This window comes from Nesoenas mayeri (genome assembly GCF_963082525.1).
Source record: "Nesoenas mayeri genome assembly, chromosome: 1".
NCBI lineage: Eukaryota > Metazoa > Chordata > Aves > Columbiformes > Columbidae > Nesoenas > Nesoenas mayeri.
Genome location: NC_137541.1, coordinates 63,781,471 through 63,802,729, shown reverse-complemented (window position 1 = coordinate 63,802,729; position 21,259 = coordinate 63,781,471). Strand labels below are relative to the sequence as shown.

General features: G+C 42.2%; 1 protein-coding gene across 1 annotated transcript; it reads right to left on the bottom strand.

Annotated features, from left to right (window-relative positions):
- Positions 1 to 9,838: 9,838 nt before the first annotated feature.
- Positions 9,839 to 20,449, bottom strand: LOC308050300 (aldo-keto reductase family 1 member B1-like). The gene is made up of 10 exons (XM_080360344.1): positions 20,316 to 20,449; positions 18,927 to 19,094; positions 18,294 to 18,410; positions 16,895 to 16,972; positions 16,392 to 16,514; positions 12,933 to 13,039; positions 12,713 to 12,794; positions 12,088 to 12,171; positions 11,004 to 11,086; positions 9,839 to 10,392 (listed from the first exon to the last, which is right to left on the bottom strand). The coding sequence occupies exons 1-10, from the start codon at positions 20,379 to 20,381 to the stop codon at positions 10,350 to 10,352; spliced, it is 951 nt and encodes a 316-aa protein (XP_080216470.1). The 5' UTR covers positions 20,382 to 20,449; the 3' UTR covers positions 9,839 to 10,349.
- Between the last annotated feature and the right edge of the window lie 810 nt (positions 20,450 to 21,259).

Sequence of the window (21,259 nt, the reverse complement as noted above, 5' to 3'; positions counted from 1 at the left end):
TACTAGAAACTACAGGCCTCTTCTCATGTGCCAACCTGTGATAAAAGGAAAAGAATGAAGGCCGGAGCTGGAGCAATGAGAAGATGGTGAATTGAAGTGTGCAAGATGATGCTTAAATAATGTTCTTACACTACAGGGCTTGAGGGAGAAGACAGTGGGCCATTTAACTGTGGAAATCTGCTTTTTATTTTCACAGTTCCAAGCCTGAGGATATTTCCCTTTTTGATGATCACTCAATTAAGGAAATTGCACTCAAGCACAATAAAACCCCAGCTCAGGTTAACACTGGTCATAGTATTTTCCTTAGTGACATGTATTTTCCCTACTTGTGCTAAAGTAACTATTTAGAGAGGTATTATGGGAAACTGAGTTCCAGCTGTATCTCATACACATTGTAATGCTCTAACACTAGTTTTAATGACAGATTACCAATGCCTTAGGGCTTTAATTGGCACGCTGGCCACTTCTACACACTGTATCCCTGGCCAATCCTGAGCTCTTGGCCAATGCACTTCCATACTGTCATCTCCGTTTGAGACAGATCATAATTAAATGAGTTCATGTAATAATTAGGAAGGGTTTGCTGTAGTGCTTTTCCTATGTGAGCCACCTCTGATTATCAGTAGAGCTGTTCCATGTAACCATGTAGGCACGTACCGTTTTTGGCTTGTAGAAGACAGGCAGAACTTCTCAGCTGTAATTCCCTGCCTGTTCCCGCAGATGCTTACCTGGCTCCAGTTGAAAAGAAATGAGAGTGTAATTCCCAAATCTGTTGCTCCACACCATATTGAGGAAAATGTTAAGGTATGACTAAATCTTACCAAATTCTCAATAGTGTAAAACGTTTACACAGAAAGATCCACTCTGCCAGTGGAGCAAAGTACCACCTTCATACTTAGCACCAGGAAAAAACCTTTTGTGTGTCAGATACCATGTAGGTTATTTCTTTATGAACGCAAAAAAGTTACTTTAAAACTAAGGAGCTGAGTTTCCTTCATTAGAACACATCAAGTAGGAGACAGTAACTTCCACCTTGTGATATCAATAAAATGCAATTAGACCCCCCCAACACCGTAGGTTTATGATGTTGTTTTCATTGTTCACCACAAACATGCATCCATTGCACACTTCCTAGTGCTTCAACAAACACAACTCTTCTCTACATCTGCTTTTGGTATTCTTTCTGCAAATTACTTAAGTCTTGTCTTTCTGCAAACTGAAGTAACCCAGCTGTTTGGCACCTTTATTCAGGTGTTTGAATTAGCTAAAGAGGAGATGGGAAACCTTCCTTGCTTTCAGGAAGTGGTATTGCATCTGTGCATTAAGCAAGTATATCCTCAGCAAGCCTGGATTATCATTTGGTATCCTCTTAACGCACAGTATTTGATAGCCCCACTTAAAAATAAAAAGATAGGGAACCTTAGCCAATGCCTGGTCACATCCATTTCTGCTGGAATTAAACACCAGGGTTTATTAGAGCACTGCTTGTCTTGTACAGGTTGGTAGCTCTAAGATTTTTGCAGGTATGTTGCATGTTACCTTGTAAAGGACGCACACCAAGCTGCTGTCTGAAAATAAAAATCGGCTGGAAACTCCAAAATAAATAGGCTTTCTTTTTTCTTCTGTTTTCTTTGGCTACTTTATATAAGGGACAGTCTGTGTAAATAAACTTCATTTTAAGAATGAGAGGTGTAAGTTTTTTTGAAGTGAAAAACTGCGCCTATGTATTTATACCAAAGTTACCAAGGCAGTGTCTAGATAATAAAACCATTAGATACAGACTTACCACGATCTGCAACTTACTCTGTTTTCCCAGGCTACCCACTTACCTAGCTGCATACTGAGGACTTCGGAGTTCCCAAGAGAGCGGTTTAACATCGCAGGGAAGTTTGGTAAGCAAAAGATACATTATCTTTAAGAACAAGGTCACTGGTAAACGTGAAGGTTACAGAGCATTAATTTCACTCCTCTGTGTAAACCAAGTAGGGTCACATTAGTGTTATCACTGTAGTTCATAGTTTTAGTTCTGCAGAGCTTTTGTCAGGGAGAAAAAGCTTTCTCTTCTTAATCTGAAGACTCTATCCTTAAAGTGTTTTAATCATGTTCTCTTCTTCTATATGCAAAAATCACAAGGACTATCCTTTTTGTTGGAAGCCTGTCATAGGCATCATCTTCAGATCCTCCAGGGACCAGGACTGCATATCATTTTTTCAAGCAATTTTAATACTCCATGTATTAAATCACAACACAAGTGGAGTATGTATTACAAGAAGGTAGAAAGTAGCTCACAGGTCTTCTGAAGTGTAATCTTTGAGTGTGCTTCCCTTGTTATCAGCCTGAATCTTTGCAATTTGTGAAAATCAGTCTTTGTCATCAATATAAATCCTGACAAATTTTAGAGAGATTTAGATTCTCCCAGGGGTTGCATTTTTGGACAAAACGTCAAAACATAGTCTATCTTTTAGTTGTTAATACAAAACAATCCATTTAACATCAGAAGACTTTTAAGAGATCATATGCTGCTTGAGATTCCTAGTTCAGTAATTTCAATGTAACAGACAGAAAGCTCTTTAGAAGACACTGATGAATTATGTTCAGGAGCTGCTTTCTTAATGAGGTTTCCTATTTATGAACTGCTAAAAACTAACAAACTGGTAGGAGATTTGTATGTTTGGTTATTCGTATCTCCATTTATCTGCTTATAAATACTGCCTTTATCAGCAGAACGGCTGCAGTTAAGACTGTGAATCTCCCCCAGCAAATCCAGATGAGACACAGAGGAATTATTTTGTTTGGCAACTGTCTTACTTAACAAGCAGAAAAGTTGGGCAGCTTCATAGAAGCCAACAGTTGATTTTCACTCTCCTGTTCTGCTGCCTAGATGCTGTCTGCTTGTGTTTTGGCTCAAAGGATGTCACTGGATGTTGTTTTCTCTGGTAAAATAAAACCTGCGCTACTGCAGCCCATGCGTCTGTGGGAGTATTGAATGAGGTTATCTGTTAAACAAGACTTCATGTGACTCAAAACTCCTGAAATTGCTTCAGGGTCTCCCAGCCCAGTCGCAGAACAATGTGGATCAGCACTACCTGCAGAGAGGAAGGACAATTGTGTAATTAAGGTTCAGGGCTAGGATACATGCTTCATGGATATCCTTTTCCAACTGACTTTCTTTGTAGTTGAGGTTTTTTAAGTCTACAAAGGAAATGATGACATATCATTGAGCTACTTTAGACTTTGGCAAGACATGGGAATAACAGGTGCCCTAGGAATGGGAAAGAAATTCTGTCAAATTGGACTTCCTACAGAAACTCTTCTACAGAAGGAGGTCTCAAAAACCTGTCAGAGATTGATGCCATCAATTACAGTGCAGGTGTATGTTACAGGTAATCTATTTTTTTCTCCCCCACACAGAACATGCTAAATTGAAAAGGTCAGCTAGAGGATCCCATCACAGCTGCAGTGAGAAAATGAGCCATGTGGAAGGTGCTCTGTTTCCAGGCATTCAGACTGTGGTCAGGCTGTCAATGCACAGCAGTAGGAGCAATACCCACTTCAGGCTGGGGCATACAACCTATCTTGAAGTATTCTCTGCTTCACAGGAACACTCCAATTTAATCATGGCTATCAGACTTGAAGTTATTTACAGGATGTTTATAGACTGTAGCAGGCAGGAAGTCAGACTAGATGATCAGAGTAAAAAATTCAAAACAAATCAGAAGCCAGAGATTGTGCATTTGTTTTGGAGTCAATAGATCTTTCTCAGCTGCAGAGACTTTAGTGAAGGTAAAAGGAGAAAAATTTGGGTGATGTTAGTTATAGGGAAATAAAGTACCTTCTATTTTGCAGCAGAACTGCAGCCACATGACTTAAAGACAACTTGCCTTTCTAGGAGGCCTCTGCTGCCTCCCAGCAATCACAGCAGCCTGTGAGGGCACTGACAGCACTGCTCCAAGCTGCTCAAGAAACTCTTCCTAGCTTCACCATTTTACCTACCCCTACATGTGTGCCACAAAGGCACTGCTCTGATTACATCTGCTGTCTGTGGAGAGGAAACTACAAAGCCTGATCTCCCTTGTTTTGAGGATTCAAAAAAAAAATCTTCCAGCCTCTTCTGTGTTTTTTCAAGTTCAGACCTTGCTTTATATAGAACCTACTTTATCAAGAAAAAAATTGCTATGACAGGCTAGAGGCTTGGGCTTGCCTTACTGCTATTGTAAAGAAGAGCAAGTGTTTTGTTGGTCAGATCACCGCAGCAGAAGAGAGGAAGGGACAAGCTACAACTGTCTTCTAAGGAGTTTTATTTGTTCTGCCAGTGCATGGACCTGCAGGAGGATTGCCACACACTGACAAGTGCTGGAAACTTCCTAGTTTCCATCTTCAGATACATTTGAACCCTGTGTTAGGCAAGTGTATACTGACTGCCATTTAACCCACTCCCTTTTCTGTGGTTTTAAATAATTCAACTGCTTGCTGCTACCCTGGTAGCCTCAAGGTACATATAGTGACAGTCTGGCTCCACACACTTTTCAGTGACGCATGGAGCATTTTTTTATTCTAGTTACTAATACCCAGGTTGGATCAACATCTAACAGAAGAAGCAGATGTGTAAGAGGCCACAGGTGTAGCACTTCATAGGCTTGAAATACCAAGGCCATCTCTTAAGGCCAGGACAGAACATGTCCTCCTACAAACAAAATGCTTCAGGAAAAGAACATGAGTATTCTCCCACTGTCAGATGCAGCATAAACAGGCTCAGGTCACCACAACCAACTCTAAGGAGTAGAACAAGTTTCCTGAAGCAGCTTCTGTTCCTGTGTCCCTTCTTCTTCCTCAACAGCATAATAACCAGCTTTCTGTTTGAACTTCAGCAAGAGGTTTATATTAACCCCCTCTGTAATAATGCTCTTAGACCAAACCCACAGATACATCTTCCCTAGTCAGCAGTGAGATTATCCGTGCCACTGGACTGAATACAGTAAATGGAAAACACCTTAGCTTAGCATTTTGCATTTGTATCACAACAGCTTGTCCCATGACTTGAGCTTTTATTGTACAGTTCATCCATTCTGGTATAGTCAAGCCTTTATCAAAAGCTCCAAAGAGGCTGGGTGAAAAAAATAAAGTTGTCTATGTTTTAGAGGGGAAAACAGGATAACATAGTTAATAAACAATAGGTAAAATTCAACACTCCTTGCTGATCATTGCTGCTCAGGTTTTCCATCCATGATAATTCCAAGCTCGCTCATATTGAGCTCCATATCATTCAAAAGTAGACAGAACAAGAAACAAAAGAAAGGATAAGATAGAGGCCCATTTAATGAACTTTTTGCATTAAATCCTGCACCAAAAGTTCTGTTCTTTGCCTTCCTCTATAGGTCAAAAAAGATTTATAGAAGACTAGCCAGGATAATCAATGGCCAACAAACAAATAACAGACAGCAATTAAGCAGACTAAGACTTCCCTTGACCTGACAGAAGTTACCAAATCTGGAGTGGCTTGGAAAGCGTGACTGGAAATAGAGCAGCTGCTGTCTACTCCACTGTGAAAACCAGTGGCACCAAATAAATCTAGCGGCAGACAAACCCAAAACAAATAAGAGACAGCAAATTCTTCACAAGGGGTGTGGGTATGAAAAAAATCATTCCCTTGGAATGTAGCAGATTCATAAGGTAACTCGACAAGAGTTGACTGATGGCTGTTAAACATGAATATTTAAAGAACACACCACTGCAATGTTCAGCTTATCTCAACAACTCGCTTGGGCCACAGTTGGAGACAGGATCCTGCAGTAGGTATTTAGTCTGATTCAGTTCAGCTGTTCTTAAGAGCTGCTATCAACTGGCTTATAATCAGGCTTATTTCAGTTCAGAAAAGTTAGATTGCATATTCAAGCTCAGATTGCTTATTCAAGCTTGAGTGTGTGTGTGTTTGGTTTTTTTTAAAAAAAGGATTTGGAAAAATATGTAGTTTTGCAGAATTTGTAGTACTGATCCTGTACCATGCACTTTACCAAATTAAAATGCAAGAGCAACATGCCCTATAAAAGAGTTTTAAGAGCTGCCTCAGCTTGAATGAGCAAGGTCCTGCCAGAATAAGGCAGGGCTCTGTACTTTAAGTGATCAAGGACAAGGCAAAGGGAGGGATGGCAAATAGTTACTGTCAGAGTTTATAGATGACAAACTGGAGAGTATTAAGTGATTAAAGAGATACCATCATTTGTCCTGAGTCAACTGTTCCATGCCTCAGTTAAGCAAAAGACTCCAGATTTCTAGTCATATCTTCAAGATAGCAAACAGACCAAAAATCCAAATACAGGATTTTCTTTTCCTGTTTTGAATAATGTAGTTTCCTGTGCTGTGGATTTCACAACTCTGCACAAATGTTACATTATGCACTTGTGTCAGTCTTGTGAGCTCAGCATGCAGAGAGATGCTGCCTCCCCTTTCCCAAAGAGTAACAAAGCCCAAGTTACAGAGCATCACATGATAAGTGACTCCATCCAGGCAGGCTTGTGTATTTATGTTCCAATATCATAATTCAAACTCTTTTGTCCCAAAGGAACATCAACCAGAACCTGAAACATACTGTGCCTGCAAGACTATTTGTGGTGTCCCACCTCCAACCAGCAAGATGCCAATTCCAGCTGCTTCTTGTAATTCTCCTCTGCTACTCCTCCAGCCCCACTCCAAACAAAAACAACCCCCCAAAAAAACTAACATAAAACCAAAAAACTCAAAAGGTCTCTTGCCTTCTCCAATGAGATAAGTCACTTTTCTCTACCTGTTTTCCCTGATAAATGAGTTCATTGTCATTCTTTGCTACTATGGAAATGGATCTCTTCTATCAGAGCCATTTTCTTTTAACATGAAAACAAGGCCTGCTAATCTGGTATCATTTGAAGCAGTGAGTGCAGCTAGAAGTGAAATAAATTTTGAGTGCAAGTATTGATTTTTCTGGTCTCAGGAACATGTTTTTTTCTGTCTCCCACTCTTAATCTTTTCTGTAGGCTGGACTCCTCTTCCTAGGGTGTGCTACAGTACCACACAAGGTTAACTGCTGCCACAGAGTCCTGAGAAAGTCTAGAGGGGCCAACAAGGTGGAGCTGAACTGTAAGTTCTTAAATCAAAAACACAAAACAAAACAACAACACAACCATTTTTCATTGGAAGAGCTACAAGATTATGATTGTCCTTAAGAATTTCTTTGATCAGAAATCCAGAGATCCGTCAAATCATAATACAAAAACAAACGCTGTGAACAGTTACAGCAGGAAGAGCTCAGTTAGCAGGAATGCTAAGGTCCGGATATCTAATTCTTTGATCTTTCCACTTTACCTTTTAGGAGATAAAAGGAAACCTCTGTCCTTGTAGGCAGAGAGTGTGGCATAAGTATGGGGGCAAACCAGCCATTTATTTTACTCTAACAGCCCCCAGATCAATCTAGATTAAACAAAGACTTGGCTGCAGTCTAGAAGATTGACTCTTCCTCTATATCAGCCTTATTTATTTGGCCTTGAAGAAACAATCCAAAAATCATAGTGGGTGACAGAGTTTTCTATTATTCCCTTCCCACTCCTTATCCTTTCTGACAACAGCCTGCATTCTGTTAAAGCATATGCATCTTTGTCCCTTTGGCTCAGGTGAGTCTTTTTCCTCTATTCCAGGAGCAAACTCATTTTCACGAGGGGCCACATCAGGCTCACGGTTGCCTTCAAAGGGCCAAATGCAACTTTAGAACTGTTTAAATGTAGCTACTCCTACATTTAAATATTTATGTAGCGACTCTTACATTTATACAGTCCTAAAAATTACATTTGGCCCATGGGAGGCCACCATGAGGCTGATGCAGCCCCTGGTGAAAATGAGTTTGACACCTCTGCTCTATTCCCACTCTGATACTTCACCCAAGTATCCAAGCCTTCTGCCAGTTAAGTGCTGCACTGTGTCGCAGAAAAAACCCTTTCCAAATTCTTTCCCGCTAAGTCATCCAGCAAAATACAGAGAGTGCCTGTTACAATACCACTCCACCCGGAGCGCTAGCTAGTCTTCTTTCTGCTGCGGAGCAGTCTGTCTGAAAGTCTTCTCCAGTAAAATTCCTACTCTGAGAATGGAAAATTTCAGGTACAAACTTTCATAAAGTTACAGTGAAAAGAAAATAGAGGAAGCTAACAGAACCTGATGTGCTATTTTGGAAACCTTGAGCCTTAATGTAACTTCTTGCCAGAACACTCTCGTCACAAAAATGTTATTTCCAAGCAAGTTAACATTGATCCAAACAGTTTTCTGTCGCAGCTCAGACTAGTCTGAGAACATTAGCTGTTCTGCTTTTTTTAAAGATGCCTTTGGGCTTTCATTTATCACATTACAGATCTACAAAAAACACTTGCAGAGTTGAAGCTTTTTCTATTTGCTTTTAAGCTCAGAATTTAAAGTGATTATAATCATGTTAAAAGAATCAGCAGTATAGAAGAATATTGCTTGGAGTCAGACATTGATTCCCTCTTTCCTCCTCCGTGTGTTGCAAGTTAACTCAGTCTTGTCCATTCAGGCTGTTTTAAGTTATTCTATGCAAAAATGTGTTGCACGTAAAGTCTGGCCTCAGCACTAGTGGAAAGATTTAAAAGCAGCATTTGAGGATAACAAAATCTGTTTTCTCAATATAATGGTTAGTATTTATCAGAAAGAAAAATTTTAAATTAATATGACTCCTCAGTACCTTTTTATCAATGCCAGGAAACAAACCACCTACTTCGCAAACAGTTTGAGAACATACAATTCACTGTGAATTTTAAGCTAGCTGAGTTCCCTTTAAGGTGTATTCTGCAGTTATAGAGTCAGAATCCTACCTTGTATTTACCATTTAGGGAGTGGTTACACATTAACAGTTCTGGTATCTCCCTTCTTGCATCTGTATAGAAAGAACCTGCTTCCTGCCAGGTCTACACAGCCTGCTTCAGAGATCAGTTCACGCTCTGGATCAACTCAGACCTTAGAAAAAAATTTAGAAGAACACACAAGAAAAACCACCCCAACACTAGCCAGTGTTTTTCCAAGTGCCCAAAGGCAACTTCTGAACAGTCTTAAGCAGCTCTCAGAAGGCAATAACTTTAAAACCATTACCTGCAAGTATTGTGAGAATGAGAAAAACCCCAAGGGACAAACACTTCCTGTCGAAATTTGGGTATAAGCCCACTTCTCTGTCCTCCCAGAACAGAGCAGTAAGTTTCTGATCTGCAAGCTCATGACACAGAAGGTTCTTGGAAACCCATAAAAATTGGGAACAAACAGATCAGAACTTTATTTGCAAACTGTTGGTTGCACAAGCACAGCAGTCTTCCCTGCATCACATGCTGTCCGCTTGGAAAGGGCAAGATTTTTACTGTGGACTTATCAAACAGTTCCATAGGATTCTGAGCAGGCTTAATGTCTTCAATTGAATAAATTTTCTACTGGCCAAAATATACTATCATTTCAGTAAATTAAAGACCAATCTAAACATTAGTATATTAGCTGTCAGACATACCAAAACAGCTCTATTTTGAAGAGCGGCTCAAATAGACTCAATGGCCCCAGGTTCACCACACTCACGTGTTCTACATGCGCACTAGCATGAGAACAGCAGAGAGCTGGCAGGAAAAACATAAGTTAACATCAACACCAGATGATTTATTGGAGGACAGTAATTTTCCCTGCTTTTGTGTAATCTCTAGAGACAGCTGATATAATACAGCTAGTCCACCATTACAGCACTGCTGAAATAACCATCTCAAACACAGTAATGAAACGACATTTTATTATAAGCAAAACCAGCTTTTGTATCACCAAGAAACCAGGACCTATAGACTTTTCAAAGAGCTACCCATGTAGAAACTGCTGCACTTAGGAATCAACTTGTACTTCCAATTACAGGAAAAAGCATGGAGTGCTACAAAAAGAAACAAAACCAAACCCAAAAGTAATCAGAAAAACATGCAGACCTCACGTTAATTATGTAAAATCTGCAACATCCTGGTCCTCCAGACACAATCACTAGCTCCAATTCACAGTACTCCAAAATAAAAGCCGCTACTAGTTCAAACTCTCTCAGCATTTTGTGCTTACCAGTTCCAGACATGCAGTTTGTCAAAGACAATCTACTAGTCCACACAGAGTGCTCTTCAGAAGCATTTTAGTATTTCCTTCTTCCAAATAAGAAAACAATGCAAAGCCATCGAGTACATATACTGCATATCTTTGGGGAGGAAATAGAGAAAAAAAGGAGGCTCTGATGCAGTGAGGAAGCTATGTAGACAACTCATAGGCAACAGCAGAAACATCCAAGAAGTTTGGAGAAAAGCAGGAAACTTTCTTCAGTATTCTGCATCAAAAGGGTAGTCCTTGTGATTTTTGCACCTGAAGAAAATCAAAAAGGAAAGATTATCTCATGTCTGAAAAAGATCAAACTCAGCTCCTGTCCCCACATGTGGCAACCCCAAGGCTTTGTAAACAACTAATTGAAGGTTTCACTGTTTACTGCCAGGAAAACCTTTCTTGCAGCCTTCCCACAAAGATTTCATATCTGGCTTTAGGCTTCGAAGTTGCAAAACTTTATATTACTTTTTGAACATCTACCCACTTTCCCAATCTCTCCTGAAGAACATACAGTCAGTTTTCGTAATAGACATAGGAGTTATGGCAGAAAGACAAGATAATTTCCACAAGCAAAATTAATCAAGAATGAGTCTGTATCACGCTCATTTCTCATGAATAATAAAGCTTCCTGTTGCAATTCCAGCTACAAAAAGTTCCTTGGAGATTGAACTGAAAATGAACATGAAGTTGGCTTTCTGCTCAACATGATTTGATTTATACTACGAACATTTAAAATCTTACTCTGAAAAGTTGTTTTGAGGATGACTCCTTTGGAAATTGAGTTTGCACATCCTGAATTTCAACCAAGCCTAGTATCTATAACTTCTTAAGTATGACATACTGATAACAGCTTGAAAAAAGTTGTCACTTACATGGTCAGAGCACAGGCTCTCCAGTTTCTATTAAAGTTGAGAATAGTTGCCATCTCCTCTTTAGTCAATTCAAAGTCAAATACCTAAAAAGAAAACCAGCTAGAAGTCAGGTTTCTGAACAAACCAGAGATTGTAAGCAAATTTACAAAATTAAGGAACAAGTCCACAGTATAAGGATGCTTGTTAGAAGAACTGACTGCTCCATAAAAGAGGAAAAGGAAAAAGGCAGCTCTCTGGATTTCTGAAACTACACTAGCTGGAGTTGGGGAGAGGGAGGAATTAAAAAAAATAAATTAAAAATTTCAAGTTGGAGTTACATGTCCAAGTTGTTTTATGCAGCTTGGAGAGCACTCCATGTTGCAGAATGCCTCCACCCTCCATTTGTGAGAGTCGTATTACAGAGGAATATCTACAATACTTTCATATTCCACCTAACATAACTAAGCGTCCTCCAAAACCCTAATACTTTCAGTCAAGGATCACTGAATCAAGAGCAGCAATATGGTTTAAGGACACCAGGACTATTTTCTTAACGGTACTTGCTCTACATAAGCCTTGTGTTGTGCTACTGCACTCAGGCTCTCAGCAAGCTGTGCCAGCTGGTTCATCCACATGACACAGAACAGGAAGCATCACATAACGTGACTGCTAAGATCACCAGAATACTGTTTGCAAAAGCTTTACTCACTCCTGCTCTCCAACTGTAACCTTAAGTTTAGCACTCAGTAGACTGGAAGTAAACATACAGAGAGAAAAAGCCCAGTCATAGAATCATAGAGTTGTTTTGGTTGGAAAAGACATTTAAGATCACCAAGTTCAACCATTACCTCAGCACTGTCAAGTCTAACTCTAAACCACATCCCTAGGAACCTCATCTACATACCTTTTAAACACCTCCAGGGATGGCAACTCAACCAGTTCCCTAGGCAGCCTGTACAGCAGTGATCCTTTCTCATTTTTCCTAAGTCTTTTTGCTTGAGGAGGACTCAGCAAGGGTGAGAAAGGATCACTGCTCACTCTGTAAGGGGAAGGCATGCTGTTCCTTAACATGCCACACACACTCAGGTCGCTTGTCATTACTCACCTTGAAGTTCTCCACAATGCGCTGTGGTGTGACAGACTTAGGAATCACAATCACATTTCTCTGGATGTGGAACCGAATGAGAACCTGCAAGAGGCACATCACCAAGTCTCAGAGAGCAGCTTTTGTTCTGTGGCAAGCAGAACCTGATACAAGTTGTTTGCTGTAAACTGTACAATTCAGCAGAAGTAACCAATTTCTGCAGAGCTGTATTTTAAGTCGTACTGGAGTTCTAAGCAGCACTTTCTGAAGTGCAAATACAGAAGCGGTGGAGCCCCACAGAGAACACATCCTTTCCTATTCAGTTTAGTGATACTCAGTTCCTCTCTTTCCCACCTAGGCTTTTATCAGACTTTACAATGAAGGGTTCACTTCTCTGCAACAGAACTTGAAATAGGAAGATTGAAACATCACAGCATCTGAAGACAGGTCAAGAAAACGTTCCTTTTTGACAATCAGAGAGCCCTTACAAGCATGCACTGAAGGTCACATAGTAAACATACTTGTGCTGCTACTTAACACTGCAGAAGAGCACCACAGTTGACAGGAAACAAAGAGCCAGCCTGTCCTTTATCATTAGCTGTCCTGTGTTACAAGAAGGGGTACCCACCATACAGCAGCTACATACCTGTGCTGGGGTTTTGTTGTGCTTGGTTGCAATCTCTTTTATCTTGGGGTCATCCAGAAGGGAAGGATCCTCTGGTGTAGCCCTACACAGAGGGAAGAAGGTCAGTGGCAAGACACCTCCATAGATCTAACCTAGCAAAGACCTGTATCTGGATGAATAATTAATGATGCACTAGTTTCCACGCATAATCCACATCAGCTCCCTTGCAAAGGAATCTCACCATGGTCTGTCAGGAGAGCCAAGTGGACTGTACGCTGTCACAGCAATCCCTTTGGATTGACAGTACTTGATCAGCTTCTCCTGGGTAAGGTATGGATGACATTCAATCTGCCAACATAAGAGTACAAAGACTAACAGTTACTTAACTGTTTTAACATATTTTAGGTATGAGTTTTAAATAAAATCAAAGGTTGGTTTCTGTTCTTAGTCTCTGTGCAGTATTATGCAGCCTTTATTTTCTGGATGCAACCATCCTCTTTCTACTACTGGTAGTAGTTCTCACAGTGAAGGATCCAAGGGCTGCAACACCACTCCTTTAACCTTTGCTCATCCATATAATCTCTAACATATGTGTTCACCAGCTACATAATTGCTTAAATGGGACAGTTCCATAAAATGCACCCAACAGAACTGTAAAAATCAAAACAATAGGATAACAAACCAGTAAAATACAAAGTTCTCTAGCTCTCTCTCCAGTTTTTACAACTATCATATGAACTTCGATACCAGTATTGTTTAATTCATTTTTATTTGCTTTATGTCAGTACTCACACAGAATGTCTCTAGTCTGTAAACCGCAACAGATTTTAGACCTTCATCTTACTGTTCATTACAGACTTTTTATATATGCATGTGTACTTACCATGGACTTCCACATGAGTATCTAAATCACAGAATACAGAGTCCTTAACAGTGTATCTGTATTCTGGCAAGATAATGCATATATTTGCTGTATGAAACAGGAATTATTCATGCATCAGGAGACAGTGAATGAACATGATTATTTGATACTCTGCACAGAGGGGTTTTCAGGATAGTTTCACACCACAGAGCGCTACTTTTCTTTCAGCAGGCAACATGAAGAGCCTTTTTAACTACACTGTAATTGGAGCTTTCTGCAGCCTGCTGCTGCATTCTGAGGGAAGCCCTTGGAAATGTGTGCTACTGGCAGGTGGAGGGAGCAAGAGAGTGCAAAACATGGGATCAGTTTACAGCCTTGAGTACTTTATTTGTGGTTCTAGCTGCTTGATGTTATCAGAAGCATGCATGGCTGTTTCCCTTTCGGGGCATGTTGGAATATTAGACAACAGAAAACATAACTCAATATTTTTTGACCGATTATACATATTTATTTTGCTTCAGCAGCTCCAGAAACACAGCTACTCAAGAGTAACAGATCACCTGGTTATTTTCTCAACTATTCAAAAAGATAGAATTCATCTGATGTAAACAAAAGAAAGCCACCCACTGGCACTCAAGCTGAAAAACTTTGAGCTACATTAGCTAGTCTTATGTTTGGACCAGAGTGAAAAGCCTATGATGTATGTTTGAACAAGTATTTTAAACTAGTGCAATCAACACTGTGTGATAATGATGAAGTACTGAAGAGTCATTTCCTTACTGAACTAAGTACTTGTATCACTATAATGTAATTACTACCTTGCCAAGGGGAACACTGACTGCATTCAAGTTGATAATGGGAATGACATCAAATATAGGGGGTTACTGGCTTATGCATGAAATATCTACACAGACAAAGTGTTTGCAGAAAGCACTATCACTATCAGGCCAACTGTTAAGTGTTAATAACAGACCAGCTTTCAGGCTTGCAAGCATTTCTTCAGAAGCAGTAAGTTTTGAAGGACAGGGACCAAAGACCCACTGCTCTGAGCTTAACTTGATTAATTAGAGTTTGAGAACATTTGCAAATGTGAGAGATAAGGTCAGTGACCTCTATGCAAGGGACAAGGATAACATATTGAATATCCTAAAAGTACACTGAGACCGATAATGAAAACACACACTAGAGAATTACCAAGTTTGTACTTGTCAGAATGTTTCAGTTTTACCTTGAAAAACCTTCCACAGAACAATCCTGTTAGCTTTCTGAAGAAAGGTGTTAAAATCCCTTTTAGTACATATGCTCAAGCTGCCACAATGAATTAACCAGTTCTTGTAACCAGGTATCAATAATTTGAGACTGCAGTCCTTCAAAAGCCACAGACAAGTTTAGATAGATCCCACAGGTGTCTACCCCACAACCTGTCCTCTTCAACAACTTGCACCAGGCTATAATCTTGTGAAATTTGCAGGTGATACCAAACTGGGGGAGGATCAGTCAATACACTCAAGGGCAGGGCTGCAACTTCAGAGAAACCCACTCAGGCAGGAAGAACAGGCCAACGAAAACCTTATGAAATTCAACACAGCTGCACACAAAGCTCTTCACCTGGTAAAGAAAAGCCCCTGGCAGTAACAGAGGCTGGAGCCTGACTATCTGTAAAGCAACTCTACCAGAAACAACCTGGGGGCCATTTTAGGCTGAGCTGAACATGAGCCAGCAGTGAGCCCTGGCAGCAGCAACACAGCCAGTAAACTGTGGGAAGTGATCATATACCTCTACACAGCACTCACCAGACCACCTTTATAATACCATGTCCAGTTTTCCCCCTCCCCAGCCCCCCCAATAGAAGAAAGACTGACAAGCTGTCACGAATTCAGCAGAGGGCCACCAGGATGACTGAAGAACCTGTTGTATTGGGAAAGGCTGAGGGAATAAGGCTTGTTCAGCTTGGAGAAGGGAAGGCTTCAGGTCTCCTAGTAGCAGCTATTCAATACCTAAAAGGTAATCCAAAGACACACCGAGCATTTCCGTGGCACATGGGAGGAAAAGAGACAACAGGCATAGGCTGAAACAAGACAGGTTGAGACCAGGTGTAAGATGACTCCCTCACCTCCCCATACACCCAAGGCAGGGGCTCAGGCAGGGGAGCTCACTGCCTAGAGAGGCTGTGCAGTCTCCATCCTTGCAAGTTTTCAAGATGAATAAAGCCCTGCACGACCTGGTTTGGTTTCACAGCTCACACTGCTCAGAGCTGTGAATTACAACAGATTACCTCCCAAGGTCTCCTGCCATCTGAATTTTCTTAAGATTTTATCCAAGTGCTGTCTATATATTGCAACTCTATTTTCACCTTTTCCCCAACCATCATTGAGTCTGTAAGCAGTCCATAAAGTAAGTTCCTGTTCAGTCCTCTCAGTCATCAGCAACAGGAACTGACTCCTCCACAAAAGAGTGGGGAAAGGGTTATCCAGTTCTTTATTAGGTCCTCACATATGCATTAAGTTTTGCTCTGCTTCAAGGAAGTTCTTAAAGCTCATCTGAATTTTCCCCCATCCTTCCCCTACCCGCCCCCCCACAAAAAAAGGGATTTTTGATCCACTCCTTGCCAGATTTCTAAACAGTAGAGTAGAAAGTCCATAAAAAAACCAGCACCTTGTGCATCCAGAAGTAGTTAAAGGGTGGGACTGAAAGAACATGCTATGTCTACTCCTTTCTCTTTTTCAAAAACTTTATTTCATAGTAAGATCTCAGTAATTCTTTGAAAAAAGAAGAGAAAATAAAACACTCCACACAAACACCACCAAAACATTTGCCTGCTGTCACTTTGCAGCTTACCTGGTTATTTGCAGGCTTGTATTTCAGTCCCGGCTTGTTCAAGATTCTTTCAATCTGGTCATGGTTAAAGTTGGAGATACCAATGGCTTTTACCAGACCAGCATCCATCAGCTCTTCCATAGCCTAAAAGAAAGAAGCACAAAGTCAGCATCTCATATACATGACAGGGCCTGAAGAACACATTCTTCCTGACACAGCTTATTCCCTTCATGCGAAACAGAATAAACATTTAGATTTTCAGGGCTCAAGTTTCAGGAAAAAGACCAGAGCGCTAGCATATTTGTGCCATGTCTCCCATTTCAAAGTTCAAAGATTCATTATTTGAGATTGTGGAAATTCACAGCAAGTTAGAAGTAGAAAATAATGGTACCCAACAATCCACTACTGTACCACTGAGTCCTTCTGAGTAGTTCAGGATACATGAGACAATTTATACCACTGAAAGTAAAGAAAACAGAGACTGCTGAGGACAGAAGGACTCAGTCTGCTGTGACTGAGCTTACCTCCCATGTATGTAGAATATCTGTGTTGCTGGGTATTGCCATGCCTTTGTCATCTGTGGGAAACAGCTCTTCTCCTGCCTGTCGGTAAGAGAGAAAATGCTTGAATCACTCCTTGATGGGAAGCTGGGCTACCACCAACTGAAGACCATGATACTACAAACTCCTACTGCAGGACATACTAATATTTATTATCTATGTATGTGTTAGGTAATACTAATATTCATAATCCACATTCTTCAGTCTTTTGCTTTCACATGGGATTACAGCATTTTCGCGCACAGCCATCCAAATAAGGACAGGTACTTCCGCTGGACACTATGTCCTCTGCCTCATCAAAATCCATATTGTAAAACATAACTCTCCACTTGTAGAATTATAGCCAGCTTACAAGTTCACTTTCAGCATTACAAAAATACACAGTTCTTACATGAACATATTGAAGTGTTTTAATAAAATGTATAATAAAGACCTGGAACATGTTCTGTTAATATTGGACCAGATCTGCTGACAGGTGTTTAATGGGGAGACTCATTGTTTAAGTTGCTGGCATAGGGAATGTTAATACAGCCAGTTAGTCCCAGTTAGGACTATATACCAGGTATCAACTTCATTGAAAAACCAGTTGTTTCCTACTGATACCTTATTACACCATAACACATTTTCACTTTGATATTTCTGCCCACACAAAACTAATTTTAAAAATACAGATGCTATGAAAAAGTTGCTCTCAGAAGCAACACTTAGAAAGAAGATTTTGATCAGGCTTTAACAGAAAGACTAAGCTTTGAAATATTCAAAGCGAGACATCCTTTCCTTTGCATGCAGTCAGTAACAGAGTTAGGAACTAAAAAGCTTCACCTTTTGAAATCCAAGGTCTGTGGAACACTAAGGCCCCTACAGCAAAGGTCAGTTCGATCTGTACTGTATTAAAGGACTCAGTGATTAAAGACAGAAATGGAAGACAAACATTATCTCGTTCTGTGATTCTGTAACATGCAGACAAAAGACGTTCTGTCAGGCAGCAAAGCACAGCCCTCCTTCCCACAAAGAGGGAAGCACATTATTGTCAGTTGAGCATGCTTTGCACTTGTAGAACACACAGGCAATAATTAAAAGAAGAGCAATATAACTGATGCTTGCAGCAGGGAAACCCACCCCTAGTTCAAAGTCTACTTCTTCCATGACCAAAGGGCAGAGGATGCTGTGCAAGCAGAAACTACAAAGGTAGGATCAGTAGCCTGGATCACAAGGCCAGAGTAAAGCTGAGCACCAGATGAAACCTGGTACAGACACATGATGATCTGTGTCAACTGGGGGAATTACTGGGTTCTAGAGTCATATAGCTCTTCAAAGCTGCCAGTCGCAACAGATAAAGCCAAATACATTGCTGTTACTGTACCTTAAAACCAAGAGGCCAGTGGATGAGGTAGAGATCCAGGTAATCCAGCTTCAGGGCAGCAAGAGTCTTCTGGCAGGCTCCCTTCACCAGAGGCTTGTCATGAAATGTGCACCACAGCTAGAGACAAAGTCAAGGCACACCGTGACTTTGTAGTTTAAAACTCTTGGAACCCTGCTGCCCTTGTCAGGAGAGTGCCTGTTCCCTTTGGAAGGTGATGTGGAATTAGGTCATCCTACTGATCTTCAAACAGGGCTTGGTCTGTGAGGAAGGCCGGCCCATGACGCTGAGGGCATTGGCAGCACACAAAACTGAATGGCATTGTGGCAGACAGCAGATGTAGTCTAGTTCCACTAATTAAGACTTCATTTAAAAACCGCCACAGATGCTGCATGGAAAAGGACGGCATAACTTCAAGCCAGGAAAAATTCAAAGCATTGCCCATGTCAGTGGTACATACTCTAAATAATTCTCCACATAGGATGAGACAACATAGGAAGCTTGTCTCAGGAGTGGCCTAAATGATGTTCTGAATTGTTCCATGCTGTACCACAGAGGAGGAAATGCAAAGAACTGGGGGGGTTACTATGAAATAAACCAGGTGTCTCTTGGGATCCTATACCACCAGATCCATACCTTACTGACAATGAAGAGATCTTCTCGTTTCACAACACCTTCCTTGATTTTTTGCTGGATCCCGTCCCCAACTTCATTTTCATTTTGGTACACATAAGCACAATCAAAGTGGCGGTACCCAGCATCAATGGCAGCCATCACTGCAGCTGTTACTTTCCCTGGTGGGGACTGAAAAAATAACATCCAAGAAACTCTAATCAATATATATATATTGAATAACTTTTTCCCCCTCATCACAAGAAGGACATTAAGGTACTAGAGAGGGTACAGAGGAGGGCAATGAAGCTGGTGAAAGGTCTGGAGCACAAGCCTGATGAGGAGCAGCTGAGGGAACTGGGGCTGTTTAGCCTGGAGAAAAGGAGGCTGAGGGGAGAACTTATCGCTGTCTACAACTACCTAACAGGAGATGGTATCATCAAGGGTGTTTGTCTCTTCTCCTAAGTAAGAAGACAAGAGGAAATGGCCCTGAGTTGTGCCAGGGGAGGTTCAGATTGGATATTAGGGAAAAATTCTTCATGGAAAGGGTTGTTGGGCACTGGAACAGGCTGCTCAGGGAAGTGGTTGAGCCACCATCCCTGGAGGTGTTTAAAAGCCATTTAGATGAGGTTCTCAGGGACATGGTTTAGTGCTAGAGTTCAGCTACGGCTGGACTTGATCCTGACGGTCTCTTCCAACTGTAATGACTCTATGGAAATTAATGAAGTCCCCAGCCCACAAAGCAATCTCCCAGTTAAAATAAAACAACACCAACAGCATCAAAACCCACCAGAGTTTTCCCCTACAGCACTCCTGAGTTAGTGTACACATCCTGAGTGCAGCCTCTCGAACCGAAAGGGAGTCTCCAGCTGTTCCTCTGCCAGCCCACTCCCACGCAGGGCTCAGCACAACAGCCCTGCAACAGCTCCAACACCACGACCGTTCTCCAGAGACAGGCCGAGGCCTCCTCGCTTCCCAAAACCGCTTCTCAGAGAAGACCCCGCAGCTGCCAGCCAGGAGGGTTTAGCCCAGCGGAGGGGCCTCAGCGCCCCGCGTCCCTGGAGGCAGAGCCCTACAGCCGTGCAGGGGGGACCGCGGTGCCAAACGCCGCAGCAGCACCGCCGCTCCGAGTCGGGACCCACTGCAGCGGCCCGGCTGCGATGCCGGTGCCGCCAGCAGCGCTGCGCTCGGGCCCAGGATGGCAGTGGCGATAAGCCCCGAGCCAGGCCGAGCTCCGACCCCACGGATCACGGCTGCTCCCGCAGGGGCCGGGCCGCCCCCGGCCGCGCTCCCTCCGGCCCCAGCGCGGGGCCGGGACAGCGCGCCCGTCCCGCACGGCGGTAGCGGGCAGGCCATGGCCAGGCCCGGCACCGCCGGCCGCAGCCGCCCTCCCGCCGCCAGCAACCCCGTTACCTTCCAGGTGCCCAGCCCCAGGATGGGCATCTTAGCGCCGGTGTTCAACTGCACGTAGGTCGCCATAGTCCCACACACCGCCCGAGAGCACCGCAGCAGCAACCGCTGCCGTGCTAGCGCCTTTAGTAGCGGCCGGGCCCGCCCCGCCCCGCTCCACCGCCGAGGCGGGGATGGCGGGGCGGTGCTGGCGCTGTACCCCGGAGCCTGTACAGCCCATGGCGGGGGTGTAAGGGCTGCAGGAGTCCGCGTCCGTGAGCCCCGGCGTCGGGGTGAGCGTCAAGCGGCCACCCGGGACGTGTCAGACGGGCCTTAACCCGGAGCTGCGCTGACAACATGGAAGATGCTCGGTCGTGCATCCTCACCCGGCTGGTGGCTCTCTGAAACGAATAAACTATATATAACAGTATAACAGAGTCAGTTATACTATTAAGCTGCATTTTTATTTTGTCAGCACTGGGAAACACTGGGGATCATCCTCCATAAGTGCTCCAGAGATTGGATGCTCTTGCATTGCGTATATTTGTATAATTGTTACATACGCATTACAATTTTTGAAAATTTTTACATGCAATACATCTATACTAAGAAATAATTGGTGATGTTAGTTATAATTGTTCAGTTTCTTGATTTATTAGTTAAATACAAAGTAAGCACTCTGCTTCTAAAAAATGTGTCACTTAATCTTCTGTCTCCCTCTTGTCGTGCAGAAGGATCTAAAACTTGAAAACTATCCCCTCGTTTTGCAGGTGGTCAGAAAGCATTTATCTCATGTCAATTGGTTAATGGTGGGTACATCTTTTATAACTTAATCACAGTATATATTAATTTGTCAGCTTCTCTTCACCTCCTGCAGACCCTCCATGCCTTGATGTCACATCTCAGGCATCCCTGGGATGGGGATGACAAAGGGCACGTGATACAGAAGTGTCTTCCTGCGCCCTAAG